This window comes from Vicia villosa, unplaced genomic scaffold, assembly GCF_029867415.1.
Source record: "Vicia villosa cultivar HV-30 ecotype Madison, WI unplaced genomic scaffold, Vvil1.0 ctg.000189F_1_1, whole genome shotgun sequence".
In the NCBI taxonomy this organism is placed as follows: domain Eukaryota; kingdom Viridiplantae; phylum Streptophyta; class Magnoliopsida; order Fabales; family Fabaceae; genus Vicia; species Vicia villosa.
Window position 1 is genome coordinate 385,030 of NW_026705059.1, and position 14,428 is coordinate 399,457.

At 34.8% G+C, this 14,428-nt stretch overlaps 4 protein-coding genes across 6 annotated transcripts; 2 read left to right on the top strand and 2 right to left on the bottom strand.

Moving 5' to 3' along the window:
• The first annotated feature begins 294 nt into the window (after positions 1–294).
• Positions 295–3,856, top strand: LOC131625135 (elongation factor 2). Its single transcript, XM_058896025.1, has 4 exons — positions 295–396; positions 484–538; positions 643–730; positions 1,212–3,856. The coding sequence occupies exons 2-4, from the start codon at positions 536–538 to the stop codon at positions 3,650–3,652; spliced, it is 2,532 nt and encodes an 843-aa protein (XP_058752008.1). The 5' UTR covers positions 295–396; positions 484–535; the 3' UTR covers positions 3,653–3,856.
• Positions 3,857–5,225: 1,369 nt separating this feature from the next.
• On the bottom strand, positions 5,226–9,924 carry LOC131625136 (UDP-glycosyltransferase TURAN-like). Of its 2 annotated transcripts, XM_058896026.1 has the most exons (16): positions 9,238–9,924; positions 9,003–9,036; positions 8,531–8,586; positions 8,308–8,448; positions 7,557–7,705; positions 7,345–7,434; positions 7,176–7,242; positions 7,022–7,085; positions 6,811–6,925; positions 6,531–6,700; positions 6,334–6,444; positions 6,190–6,251; positions 6,062–6,114; positions 5,900–5,975; positions 5,689–5,817; positions 5,226–5,582 (listed from the first exon to the last, which is right to left on the bottom strand). In XM_058896026.1, the coding sequence occupies exons 1-16, from the start codon at positions 9,358–9,360 to the stop codon at positions 5,565–5,567; spliced, it is 1,458 nt and encodes a 485-aa protein (XP_058752009.1). In that variant the 5' UTR covers positions 9,361–9,924; the 3' UTR covers positions 5,226–5,564. The 2 variants fall into 2 exon arrangements, with proteins under 2 accessions (XP_058752009.1, XP_058752011.1); XM_058896028.1 differs by lacking the exon at positions 9,238–9,924 and having other exon boundaries at positions 8,308–8,477.
• LOC131625137 (DNA polymerase zeta processivity subunit-like) lies at positions 9,541–14,112 on the top strand. Of its 2 annotated transcripts, none has more exons than XM_058896030.1 (6): positions 9,541–9,609; positions 9,691–9,771; positions 9,877–9,989; positions 10,363–10,552; positions 10,720–10,895; positions 13,761–14,112. In XM_058896030.1, the coding sequence occupies exons 1-5, from the start codon at positions 9,579–9,581 to the stop codon at positions 10,875–10,877; spliced, it is 573 nt and encodes a 190-aa protein (XP_058752013.1). In that variant the 5' UTR covers positions 9,541–9,578; the 3' UTR covers positions 10,878–10,895; positions 13,761–14,112. The 2 variants fall into 2 exon arrangements, with proteins under 2 accessions (XP_058752013.1, XP_058752012.1); XM_058896029.1 differs by having other exon boundaries at positions 9,542–9,609; positions 10,678–10,895.
• LOC131625097 (uncharacterized mitochondrial protein AtMg00810-like) lies at positions 11,757–12,194 on the bottom strand. Its single transcript, XM_058895993.1, has one exon. The coding sequence runs from the start codon at positions 12,192–12,194 to the stop codon at positions 11,757–11,759; it is 438 nt and encodes a 145-aa protein (XP_058751976.1).
• Positions 14,113–14,428: the final 316 nt, after the last annotated feature.

Here is a 14,428-nt window from a genome sequence, read left to right on the forward strand (position 1 = left end):
TCTTCGATAAACAACAACTTCATCAAATCATCAATAATCTTTAAAATATTTTTGACTTGTGTGAATGGATGTATTTTAAAATAGGTTAATAATAATAATATTTATTATTATTATTATTAAAGTTGCAAACTAGATGAAGAATAAAAAGTGTATTAGATTTTGTAAAAAAAAAAAAAAGTTGTATTGGGTCATATGTAGAATCGATACCCATCTTCTTCTTTGGATCTAAAACAAAAGCCCAGAATACATTAGGGATTGCAATCCAAATCGGTAACCCTAAAAACCCTTATAAATACGTAACAACCCAAACAAACTCTCATTCTGTTGCATCCACACGCCGTCGTCTCATCTCTTTGCGCACACTGTCGGTGGAGATCCATCTGCCTTCAGTTTCATGTAAGCAACATCCAACCAACTCTTCTTCAATTTCCAATTCTTCTTTCTATTTGTGTGAAAAAAACAATTTTGTTGTTGTTGTTTCAGCTCCGAGAAGACCCAAATTTTGTGTGTGGGGCGTTAATAACAACTAGTCACGATGGTAAGATTTGATGAACAATACCCAATTGTTTGAATTGAATCGCATGAATTGTGTTTTTGTTTTTGAATATTCATAATCTGAATTGTATGTGTTTGTGTTTGCAGGTGAAGTTTACAGCTGATGAGTTACGTCGTATTATGGACTACAAGCACAACATCAGGAACATGTCTGTCATTGCTCATGTTGATCACGGTAATTATTTCAAGATTTTTTTTATTTTTTATTTGTTGTTAATTCTATGTTAAGTAATTTTCTGATTTTTGTGATGTTTCCACTGATCTCGTATCTCTGATAAAATTATAATTTTATTGATATGGATTTGTTGATATCACAAAAAGGTTATTATGTTTTACTAGAAACTATTTATAATATCTAATTCAACTAGTTATACCCATTAGGATTTTTAAATGATAATTACTTGTTATTCATACAACTGTTAAGCTGTTACATCTTTTGCTGAATAGAACTAATTTGCTAATCTGAATTAAGGTTATTATAATGCATTATATTTTTTCAATGAGTAGAACGGATTTGTCGTCTGAATTAGGGTTAGGGTTGTTCATGGCTTGGTTATAGGGTTAGGGTTGTTCATGGTTTGGTTATGGAAGAACAATGTTGGTGTAATGAAATACTAATAATAATAATTATGTATTTTCTGTTTTTCTTTATGCAGGAAAATCAACTTTGACAGATTCCCTTGTTGCTGCTGCTGGAATTATAGCACAAGAGGTTGCTGGAGATGTCAGGATGACAGATACCCGTGCCGATGAAGCTGAGCGTGGTATCACTATTAAGTCTACTGGTATCTCTCTATACTATGAGATGACTGATGCTTCTTTGAAGAGTTTTAAGGGGGAGCGTAATGGGAATGAGTATCTCATTAATCTTATTGATTCACCTGGACACGTTGATTTCTCATCTGAGGTTACTGCTGCACTTCGTATTACTGATGGAGCTTTGGTGGTGGTGGATTGTGTTGAGGGAGTTTGTGTGCAAACTGAAACTGTGCTGCGACAGGCTCTTGGTGAAAGGATTAGGCCTGTGCTTACTGTTAACAAGATGGACAGATGCTTTCTTGAGCTCCAAGTTGATGGAGAGGAGGCCTATCAGACCTTTTCAAGAGTTATTGAGAACGCCAATGTCATTATGGCTACCTATGAAGATCCTCTTCTTGGTGATGTTCAGGTGTATCCTGAGAAAGGAACTGTTGCTTTCTCCGCTGGTCTCCATGGATGGGCTTTTACTTTGACCAACTTTGCTAAGATGTATGCCTCCAAGTTTGGTGTTGATGAATCCAAAATGATGGAAAGACTCTGGGGTGAGAATTTCTTTGATCCTGCTACCAAGAAATGGACCACCAAGAATACTGGTTCAGCCACTTGCAAGCGTGGGTTTGTTCAGTTCTGTTATGAGCCTATCAAGCAGATTATTAACACATGTATGAATGATCAGAAGGACAAATTGTGGCCTATGCTTACCAAGCTTGGGGTCACCATGAAGTCTGAGGAGAAGGACCTTATGGGTAAGCCATTGATGAAGCGTGTCATGCAGACCTGGCTTCCTGCAAGCACTGCACTACTTGAAATGATGATCTTTCACCTTCCCTCTCCACATACAGCTCAGAGGTATCGTGTTGAGAATTTGTATGAGGGTCCCCTTGATGATCAATATGCTAATGCTATCAGAAATTGTGATCCTGATGGTCCTCTGATGCTTTATGTGTCTAAGATGATTCCAGCATCTGATAAAGGAAGGTTTTTTGCTTTTGGCCGTGTGTTTGCTGGTAAAGTTTCAACTGGTTTGAAGGTCAGAATTATGGGACCAAATTTTGTACCTGGGGAGAAGAAAGATTTGTATGTGAAGAGTGTTCAGAGAACTGTTATTTGGATGGGAAAGAGACAAGAGACTGTTGAGGATGTGCCTTGTGGTAACACAGTTGCCTTGGTTGGTTTGGATCAATTTATCACCAAGAATGCAACATTGACAAATGAGAAGGAAGTCGATGCTCACCCTATTCGTGCTATGAAGTTTTCTGTCTCACCTGTTGTGCGTGTTGCTGTTCAGTGCAAGGTTGCTTCTGATCTTCCTAAGCTTGTTGAAGGTCTTAAACGTCTTGCTAAGTCAGATCCTATGGTTGTCTGTACCATTGAGGAGTCTGGAGAACATATTGTTGCTGGTGCAGGAGAGCTTCATCTTGAAATCTGTTTGAAGGACTTGCAGGATGATTTCATGGGTGGTGCAGAAATTATCAAATCCGACCCTGTTGTGTCATTCAGAGAGACTGTTCTTGAGAGGTCATGCCGCACAGTGATGAGCAAGTCTCCCAACAAGCACAACCGTTTGTACATGGAAGCAAGACCACTAGAGGACGGGCTTGCAGAGGCCATTGATGATGGAAAGATTGGTCCAAGGGATGATCCCAAGAACCGTTCTAAAATCTTGTCAGAAGAGTATGGTTGGGACAAGGATCTTGCTAAGAAAATCTGGTGTTTTGGACCTGAGACCACTGGACCCAACATGGTGGTTGATATGTGTAAGGGAGTTCAGTACTTGAATGAAATCAAGGATTCTGTTGTTGCAGGGTTCCAATGGGCATCAAAGGAAGGTGCTTTGTCTGAAGAAAACATGAGAGGTATCTGCTTTGAAGTGTGTGATGTTGTCTTGCACACTGATGCTATTCACAGAGGTGGTGGTCAAGTCATCCCTACTGCTAGGAGAGTCATATATGCCTCACAGTTGACTGCCAAGCCAAGGCTTCTTGAGCCTGTTTACATGGTTGAAATCCAAGCTCCTGAACAAGCTCTTGGTGGTATCTACAGTGTTCTTAATCAGAAACGTGGGCATGTGTTTGAGGAAATGCAGAGACCTGGTACCCCACTTTACAACATCAAAGCATACCTTCCTGTCATTGAGTCTTTTGGATTCTCCAGTCAGTTGAGGGCTGCTACATCTGGGCAGGCTTTCCCTCAGTGTGTGTTTGATCACTGGGACATGATGTCCTCAGATCCATTGGAGGCTGGTTCACAAGCTGCAGTACTGGTTACCGATATTCGTAAGAGGAAGGGATTGAAGGAGCAAATGACACCTCTGTCCGATTTTGAAGACAAGATTTAAATTTGAAGATGTTTTATTTTATCGTGAATTTTAATCTCTTTATAATACTCTGTTACCTTAGTTTCTATAGTTCAGTATCCTGAGTTTTGTTTCTGGCTTTGTTATGCCAGTGAATTGTGCTGTCTGTGTATTTCGGAATATTTATGCTTGCATTGTATTTTTGGTGGTCGTCAAACTTATTATGCAATTTTTGTTTTGAAACTACTTATTTTCTTTGCATTCTGTTTTGCTTATGAGATGATGAGCTGAAAAGGATTATAATTTTACCATTACTACTGACAATGCTATTGTTGTTATTATTTGATCACTGAGGTCCCTGATAAGTTAAGTTTCATAGGTTGAAACATGTGTGTTATTGTATGCGATTAGATTCTCCCCCTAGAATCCTGTTTTACTCTGACCGTTTGATGTTGTGGATATGAATTAAAATTGTTCATACATTCATAATCTATTAAGTTTTTTTCTTGATGATAATGTTTTTCAAATAAATGGAGAAAACTTTTGAATTGCTTTGTTTAATAATACTAGTAACAAGTATATACTCGTGATCTCTTCTCTTATTTTTCATTGTTGGAAAAACAAATCTTGTCGCCACCCATCTTCTTTCTACTTTAAAAATTCAAAATTTCGGTTTCAAATTCAAAATTTCGGTTTCAACATATAGCTAACGAGGTATTTCCTCCTTGGTTAATTATTTCTGATTGGTTTTTCGACAATCTACTCAACTCCATCTCCACATTCTTGTTATGGTGGTTGTTCTATTCTTTTCTGGCTTAAAAACTCCACTACGTCGCCACAGTCTCGTGATGGTGGTTATTCTGTTCCTTTTCTGGCTCGTGATGGTGGTTGTTCTGTTCCTTTTCTGGCCTAAAAACACGGCTCTGGCCTAAAAACACCACAAAAATTTGTTTCAAATTGTTGGTTGTGTGTCTTGCCTTTGATATCTGATTCTTATCATATTTGTGGAGATTTGTGATTTTCAAAGATGTTTGCAGCCACCACACATTTGGTTTTGTTCTATTTCGTGACCTCGTCGCTGCTGTGCTGGGTACTTCTCGCCCATATTCAATTCAGAGTTCACAGTCATGGTTTGTTGCGATCTAAGTTTATTTTGGCTTGAAAAAAGTTCACAGTCATGGTTCGTTGCGATCTAAGTTTATTTTAGCTTGAAATAGGTTATTTATGCTTGCTGTGATTTTTCATAAAAATTATGGTACGTGAACCAGCTCGTGTTGACGGTGAATTCATTATTTATTACTTAAAATTGTGAAAACCTACGCAACATATTTTTTTCCTATTTGGCTTCGATTTTTCAAACCACTTTATAATATCGTACTCACCAACCAAATTAGAATGAAAAGGTGATCAAGATGACAGAAAAAGTACTCCAGACTATTTGTTTATGATCGATGAATCACCAATTTCATAGACTTCGAAGAAGCAATCAATAATTATCATGTCATCACATGAAGCAGAAGATGTAGCAACTTCATTTCTAACCTAACAAGCACAATGGATTGAGATCTTGCTTGTATAATTAAAGATTATAAAGGAGGAACTGGAAAGTTATTGGTTGATAACAAATCAATCACTCGAGAAGTCTAGTCACACCTTGATGAGCAAGTCACCAAACAAACAAAACCGTTTATACATGGAAGCAAGGCCAATGCAGGAAGGGCTTGCAGAGGCCATTGTTAATGGAAAGATTGGACCAAGGCATGACTCCAAAAACTGTTCGAAAAATATTGTCTTGTGAGTTTGGTTGGGATAAAGAACTTGCCAAAAATATTTCAGACTTCTATTTACAACAAATGCAGTAAATCAACTCAACAATATAGGATCGATCAAGCCAACAAATCTATGAAATTTTCTGTTAGCAGTCTAAGACGTCTTCTAAGAAATACAACGAAAATCAAAATCTTGACATAACCTGCAAATTCAAATGCTTATAAATTTAGGTCAACAGGAATAACACTTCAAACCAAAGCAGCATATAAAAAAAGGTGACAATATAAAGCAAAACAGTATGAACTTGCCTCAGTTATCAGTGGCTTTGCATGTTCTTCCCATTCGGTAACCCACCTTGATGAAGAACCAGTATCTAGTGCACCTGATTTGAGAACCTTCAGAGATTCGCATGCATCGGGAAATCCCTTGAAGAGTGTCTATGTAGATTCGGCCAGAAAACAAATTAGTATGCTCATGATTAGATATAAACATTGGCCACATTAAAGAAGAGTTGGATACCAAAAGTTCATCAGCTAGCTCTGAAGATGAAGAGAAAAGAAGACCATTTTTGTCGACGCTAACGAGCTCTTTAATGCTTCAAAAAAGTAAAAAACTTTAGCAAAAACGAAACAAACATAACGTGTGAACTCAAAAAATACAAAAATGTTCGATGTGGCTTACCAAGAATATGAAACAGCACAAACAGGCAGTCCACAGCCAAACATATCAACAACCTGATACCAATAAAGAGGAAAATTTAGAAATATACCGAATGAGTACGAGATTTAATGAAGTATGACAAAGGGTACCTTCATGGGAAGGTCTAATCCCGATGATGAAGTATGCAGACAAACACCTAGATCAGCTGATCCTGAAATTATTCAGATTTTAACATCAATTACTTCATATCACTGCAAGGAAATTTATTCAAAATCGAAGAACAAAAAACGTACCTAGCAGTAATGGATAATCATCCGCAGATAACCACATGGTGCGAAATGCCACGCGTTTAAGTTTCAATGTCTTTATTTTAGCTTCATACTTTGCTTTTTCCGGACCCTTACCTTTATCAAGAAAAATTCTTCGTTAAAAAGTCCCGTACGATTCTCAAAGCTTCAGAAGGCGGAAAAAAAAAAAACAAACTTTTTACCAGTGATGACGAATAACAATCTGGGATATAAACATTGTTTTCCATCATCAGATATTTCTTTCCACATGACCTCCTCGTCTAACGAATCATCTTCATTCAATATAGCAGCAACACGTCTGTCATACATTAAAGCAGCTTCTAAGAGAATGCCAAAATCTTCATCAGGAGTCCTGAAAATGGCACAAGTCACAAAAACAAATTATTCAAGTCTCGTAAGATAAATGATGACTTTATCTATCGTCAATTTTAATGCTACTGATTCGTTATAGGACACACTTACCAGCTCGTGCTGCTTACAACAAGTGCAGGCCGGTTTGGCTTCAAACAAATGTTTGAACCAACCTCAGATGTAAAAACACTCTCATTTTGGATTTGGCTACTCGTCAGCGAACTTCCTGCAGCAAGCAAGAGTATTGAGAAATAATATCACGCCGATTGCTATCGACTAAGATCAATATATATCAGGATTGTAAAAGTAAAACCTATCTTACCATTACTAATACAATCTCTAACACCAAGAGGATGATAAAAGTGTTCATTCAGTCTGCAAAACAACTATAAGCTATCGATATTGTATTAGGAAATCTTTAGGAATGCCGAATATGCAAAACCATCCAGTCACTAGACAGTGAACAAGTATATCACCTTATGCCTTTCTTCGAGCGTAGTTGGATGAAAGAAATCAGGAGGTTGGTCGTACAATACGGTAGCACTATGACATTACGGAACAAACATCAGGTTGCTTCATAGTACATACAAATAAACAATTAAACGTTAGAGAAGCAAGATTTGAATTTTTCGCTGATTTTCTTACTTAATCCCCCAGTTTTGAGCCAATTCATGCTGCATTGCTTTTGTTACGCAGAGAGAAGCGTCTGCCATTTTCCCATAACGATTCTCAAACCTAAATGGAGCCAAGAAAATAATCACGTAAGTAACAAGTTTAAGAAAGAAAAAGTCATGAAAGAGCAAAGAAAAAATCCACATCAGCAAATGTAAAAAAGTTAAAAAATGCTGAACCGATACCATTTGTATAAAGAGACAAAACGGCTATTCCTTCCAAGGGACAGTCCAAGTAAAGTATATCCAAAATTATGCCAATCTATAACAAATGATGATTTCCTCAACCAGCTAGCCCATTTTACTGCCACTAGAGTTGGAACTGAAGGAGGATTCTGCATAAAACAAGGAAATGAGAGAGGTGAAGTACAAAATTACAGAATCATACTTTCTGCCATCTCTGGTTAACTTAATTGAGCTTATGTACTGACATAAGTACTTCTGAGACTCTTTGACAAAGCTTACGAAAACAGCTTATGACATGTCCATAAGTTGTTTTCAGCTTATTTCCATTAGCTCTTAAGAATAGCTTATGGAAAAAACTTATAGCTTATATGAAATCAGTTTGACTTTATTTTATCTTTTGTTATAGAAACAACTTATAACACAAGCACTTATATGATAAACAATTATGCTATAAACACTTAAATAAACTGTTTATCCAAATAAGGCCTTAATCTAGCTAAAAATCCGAATAAATTTCTTGCTACACAGAATACCAAACATCTATGCAATCTCTCTTGTAGCCTAAACTCCAAATAATCTAATCTAACACAAACTAATACGCGAATATCCATTTTTCAAGTACACTTGTCTAGTAACAATAAAACTCTAATTTAAGCAAGAACAAGTAGCATTGAATCTATCACGTAAAACATAAAATTACTTAAATAATGAGAGCGAGAAAAGGGGGAATAAAACCTAAAGGGTAACTAACCTGGACAATAAAAATATCAGGAGAAGGTATCTTTATACAAAGGTACCAAAGCAGAGTGAAAATTTGAAACAAGGGCTTCAACAAAAGCATGAAAGGTTGAAGTATCTTCGGTAAGCTTTGACGGGCTGTTGACCACTGCTTCTGAAAATTTGAGAATGTTCCAACCAAAACTACATCAACTTTTTGTAAAATTTGTCCTCAAAAGATTAATCCAAACACTTACCATGAGGTGAATATGAATAGATGGGTTGGCCAGAAGTTCAGTGTGGGGCTCTGAGCCTGTTAAAAATCATTCAACACAAAAAATGTACTCATATTATAATCGAAAAGTAGTAATCACTAATCAACTTCAAAACATATTGCAGCAATAAAATCAAACTCAAATGGTTCCTTTTAAACAGTTCAAATGCAGAAAAAGTAGGATTGAGATCATCTCCAACACTCAACACTTCCTAAAGAAGAGAGATAGACACAATTTTTTGAATGGTAAACAAAATTCAATACATCTATCTCTTATGTGTATCTGTCTCCTACTAAATGTGTCTAGTATCAGAGATCTATAAGCACGGACATCACAAACACGACACTGACACAAACACGTCAACCCCAGTAATAATTTTAAAAAAATGAATAAACTAAACATAATCACAAATGTCAGTTTCAAACACACAACTATCTCAACCAGAAAAATTTACCTCCATATGCAACAATGTCTACCTCTAGGGAAGCCTGCAAATTGGATTGACAAATAGAAAAGGCATCATTAGATTGATCAATCAATCAACATACAAACAAAAATCATTACAAGGAACTCAGAAATCAGAATTCAATAGTCTAACAATACATAAACACTCATGTGATGAAAAATCAAACAACATATACAAAATCAAATAAAAAGAGTACATGAAATTATTAAAAAAAAAAAAAAACCTGATTTGCGAGTGAGAGAGCATGGTACTGCATTCTAGGGCTGCGTCCAATGTCACCCAAAACCACAACACAAGCCCTCCCTCTTCTTCCTCCTTCCATCTTTTTGCTTTTTCCTTTCAGCATCAAATTTCAATCTTAAACCTCAAAATTCAATTAACCCATTAGTCAAAATCAAATCTTTTTCAATCGAAGCAAGAAGAAAATGAAAATCGGGTCAAAACCCGATCCATAAAGTGATTCTATGACCCAAATTAAATACGGGTCGAATTGGGGTCAAAATTGTAATTTTTCTGAAAAGGGGTTTTTGTTTTTATTGAAATTGAGCATGGAAAATTTATGTAATGGAGCGCAGAGAGAATCAAACTCCTCAAGGTTTGAAGTTTTAGCAACAAAAGCTTTGATTTTGATTCTTGTATTTTAGTTCTAACAATGATTCTGCTTGAAAATTTGCAGGCCAAATAGCTAGGGTTTTGGTTGAATTTTTGGAAGTTGCTATTACTTCTGTTGTTTTTCTCAAAGGGGTTTATCCTTCAGGTTTGTTTGGTTGCTTGTAAAAGGAAAAAGCAATGATTTTTAGCTTAACATTGCAATTTGATTATTTATAGGTGTTTGATTTTGATTATTTTGGTTATGTGGAAGGTGCTTTTGAGAGGAGAAGGTATATGAATGTGGTGGTTCAAAGGGCTTGTCATCCTCAGCTTAGGTATTATATTCATGCCACTGTTGCAGGACTTCTTCCCTTTATACAAAAGGTTGGTCTTTTTTGGTACTTTGATTTTGTTTTTCACTCATCATGATATGTGAGTTGTTGAATTGATTGCTTGACTTGGAAGTGAATGATAAAATATAGGTTGATTTGCTTCCAATGTCATGTAGAATTCAGCTATATCTTAAATCAGTATATCATCTTTGTGCATGTTGTTTGGTGAATGGAAATTTGATATTTTTTTCGTTGTTAGAGTATAAGCATTTATGTTTAGATAATTAGTATCTATTTTTCGGTGTCCAATTTTTCGAGTGTCCAATTTTTGCACGTATTTGGAGTTCTATTTGTTAGTTTCGACTCCTCTTGCAACTGCTATTTTTTGTCTTACTGATTTTTATCCATTACCTTCCATTTACTAGGGCCTGGTTGAAAGAGTAGCTGTTATTTTCTTCAATGCTGATGATATTCCGCTCGAGAAATTTGTTTTCAAGCTTGCAATGAATCTCTCTTATGGTTCATCTGTGGAAGAGGTTGATCTTCAGTTCTCTCTCAGATCATTCATGAGCAAGTTGTCAATATCAGAATCTCTTACTAAGAAGCTTCCTCATGGTAAGTTCTCAATGACAATTTCACAAGTTCTTAGGCTAGTAGATAATCTCAAACAAGTCAATTTAAATAGATCCGTACCGTAGGCTTAAACCTAGGTTTAAGGTTATAGTTTCGATTCTAAACAGATTGCAGGTGGGAGATAACTGCTTACTTTCGATCGATTCCAGAGGCAGGCACGAGCAAGGAAGCGGACTTGTGGATTTCAACCGACACAAAACAGTGGCAACAGCCTCCACTTATTACCCCTATCAAATCGATGAGTAGTGAACCTCTTTGTTTGCAATTGTACTTGGAGCATCCATGTTTATCAGAATCATTGCTATGAGAAGGGAACTTAAGTATGGTGAGATTTAGGAGCAATTTTTTTACTTAAAATTTCAACGTTGTTTTTCACTTCATGGTTTTGATTTATTTGATAATCATTAAATTTAAAGCTAAAAATTGCTGGTGTCTTGTTTTCCACTAACCAATCAATACTGTGAAGGTTGGTAGCTTAAGAACCATAAGCACAGTTTTTAAATGGAGGTAAAAGATTATGAAGATGATTGAATAATAACAAGTTCTGAATACTATTTAGAGAATAGCTTAAAGAAGTTGTAATTTTATTCTTCAGAATTAGCTGAGATATTACAACCTAATTATTTCCTTAAACAAAGGAGAATAGTAACAATAGAACATAAACGAACATTCTGAAATAAATAACAAATATTGAAAATATTGAAAATGTTCCAACACTTCCCCTTTAAGTTGGTGCATAGATATCTATCATGCTATTGAGAATAACATTTTTAACATCCAATTGATGTAAAGCTCTATCTAGGTTCACAGCAAGCGATCGGAGTATTCTGACACGGTTCAATTTTACAACATGAACAAATGTTTCTGAGTAATCTATGGCATTAGGAGGTTTGAGTGAAACTCTTAGCAACCAATTGAGCTTTATGCCTTTCAACTGGCCCATTTGAATTATATTTCACAATAAACACCCATTTGCATCCCACAATTTTCTTACCATCTGGAGGAGTTATGGCACTCTAAGTTTTGTTTTTTCAAGAGCTTTTATCTCCTCAAATACAATTTCCCTCTATTTTGGAAATTTAGAACATCCTGTATATTTTTTTAGAATTTCTACACTAAACAATTGTGAAGTGAAAACAAAAAAATACACAATATCTTTGTGGTAAAACTTTCGATCCACTGGACATCATGTCCAATCTGAATCCGAAAAAGCCTCCACTTGCATATGCTCATGATCTTGGTACACAATTCCTTTTCCTGAAGCTTTCTTCTGATATTTAACAATGCGGATTAGTGCTTCCCAGTGAGCATTATTGGGGGAAGACATAAATATAAATTGACTTACAACACTTACAGGAAAAGCAATATTAGGTCTCGTAACAGTTAAGCAATTCAATTTTTCCACCAATCTTACATACTTCTGTGGATCTGAGAAAGGAGCTCCATTCACTGTTAGCTTAACTCCAGGCTTCATAGGAGTCTCACATGGTTTGGATCCCATCATACCAGTTTCACTCAATAGATCGAGAACATATTTCCTTTGGGAAAAGAAAATTCCTTTTGAATACATAACTTCAACGCCCAAGAAGTACCACAAGATTCCAAAATCTTTAGTTTGAAACATGGTTTAGAGGAAAGCCTTCAATTTGTCAATTCCTTTGCTATCATTCCCTATAATTACTATATCATCAATGTACACCACAAGTAAGATATTTTCATAGTTACTTTTAATAAAAAATACTGCATGATCACTTTGACATCGTTTCATTCCAAACACCAAAACCACTTTACTGAATCTCCCAAACCAAGACCTAGGAGATTGTTTCAAGCCATATAATGATTTCTTTAAACGACACACTTGTCCGTGCTCCCCCTCCCATGAGCAACAAAACCATGTGGTTATATACACATCTTTTTGTAAGTCACCATGCAATATGAAGACATTCTTCAATTTTAATTGAAACAAGGGCCAGTGGTGTTTGGCGCAAAAGATATAATAATACAAATAGATGAAAGTTTAGCCACGGGGTAAAAACCATAACAGTCAACTCTATATGTTTGATTGAAAAAATATGATAATCAGATACACATAGATACATGTGTAGTGACCGTCATATTTATATTAATAGATTAAAAGAGTAATGCATAAGAAAGACAAATGAGTCAAACCCATATATTTAATACTAAATTCTAGTAATATATTTCCTCTGTTCCTTTTTAAGTATCACTTTTGTGAAAAATTTATGTTTTTTTTAATTGTCGTTTTCAAAATTCAAAGTAGCAATGATTACCCGTAACTATTTGTTATGAAAAGAGAAAAAAAATATTGAAATTATAAAAAAGTTAGGGGTATTATAGGCTAAAAAAATCATAGCATGAAAAGTAACAACAATTATAGGCTTTCTAAATATATGTAAAAAGTTAAAAAATGACAATTAAAAATAAACAGAGAGAGTAATATAATAATATCTCTTAATATAAGGGTATTACACTTTAATTGTTTTCTTAAATAAAAGGATATATTAACAATAAAAATATATAAATATTTTAAAATAAATAACAAATGTTCTAAATATAGAATATATTTCAACAAATACACCAATACTATACTTTGTCCTTGAAGAATGTAACAGTTGCTCTAGGTATTTTTGTTCTGTTGTAATGGTAGTGCCTAAAATAGTGATGGTTGGTAGTATAGATTAGGTTTTGTTTGGATAAACATCTTTTTAATTAAATCGTATCATATTTATTTTTTAAGTATAACTTATTTTTATAACTAAAGATAGAATAAAGTCCAATTATTTTCTTATAAATTACAAATTATATTTTTAAGCTATCTCAAAAAATTATGAGTTAATTTTCTTAAGTATCACAAATATTTATATTTATAAATAAATTTGAATAAGTCAATTCAAAGAGGCTTTTAGTCATAAGTAATAGTTAGGAGAGTAAATTTTCTTTTCTTGTTATTGTGTTAGTGGTTCAAGGTTGTAAACATGATATATATAAAATAAAGCAGATCTCTTTAATGATGAGTGCCAAATATGTCAACTTTTGAACAGTCCATATTAACAAAACAAGATTTTCAACTTACTCGTTTACATTATGCTTTAAAGTTTAAAAAAGTGTGGATACTAGTCTTGTAGATATCAACCACTCCTCAAATTCTAATCTACTTTTGATCACACAGGAACACCACCTCATGATCATCTCATTACACCTTTGTTTACACATGCAAGCAATGGTCATTATTGGAGGCTAGTGGTTTGAAAGCACATTCTCAATCAATGGAATATATTAAAACAGCTTTTCACAAGCACTAGAGTAGAGTAGAGGGCTTGCATTGAACTACTCTTCCCATATGAAAAGTTGTTTACTTTTTTCTATGATTTGAAGGTAGGAAAGAGAAAGAGAGAAAATTTTGATGATGTATATAATGGATGGAAAGTGTAAAAAGCATCATGATTAATGTATAGTCTGTTTTAGTTGGTTCAAATTTGTGTGACTTGAGAACATGCTTTAAGGAATTCTTACTTTTGACTTCTATTGGTGTTATGTTATCGGTTATCTCAACAACTTTTTCATGCTTATATTGGATGGCATTATTGCACCATTGCTCTAACAAAAGTTAGGATTTCTCTTGGTCTGCTGACTAGTTGAGCAATGACATGTTGTGAGCATAGTAGTCTTGTTTCATCATGTGTTAGTTCAAGTGGTAAATCCAATAATTTTGAGATTGATACAATATCTTAGGGGGAGTGCTTTAAAAGTATTTAGTAGTTGGGTTTATCATATAATATGAAGTTGTTTTTGGGTTATAAGTTTTTTCAAATTGTCCTTTTTATTTTAATTATCCTT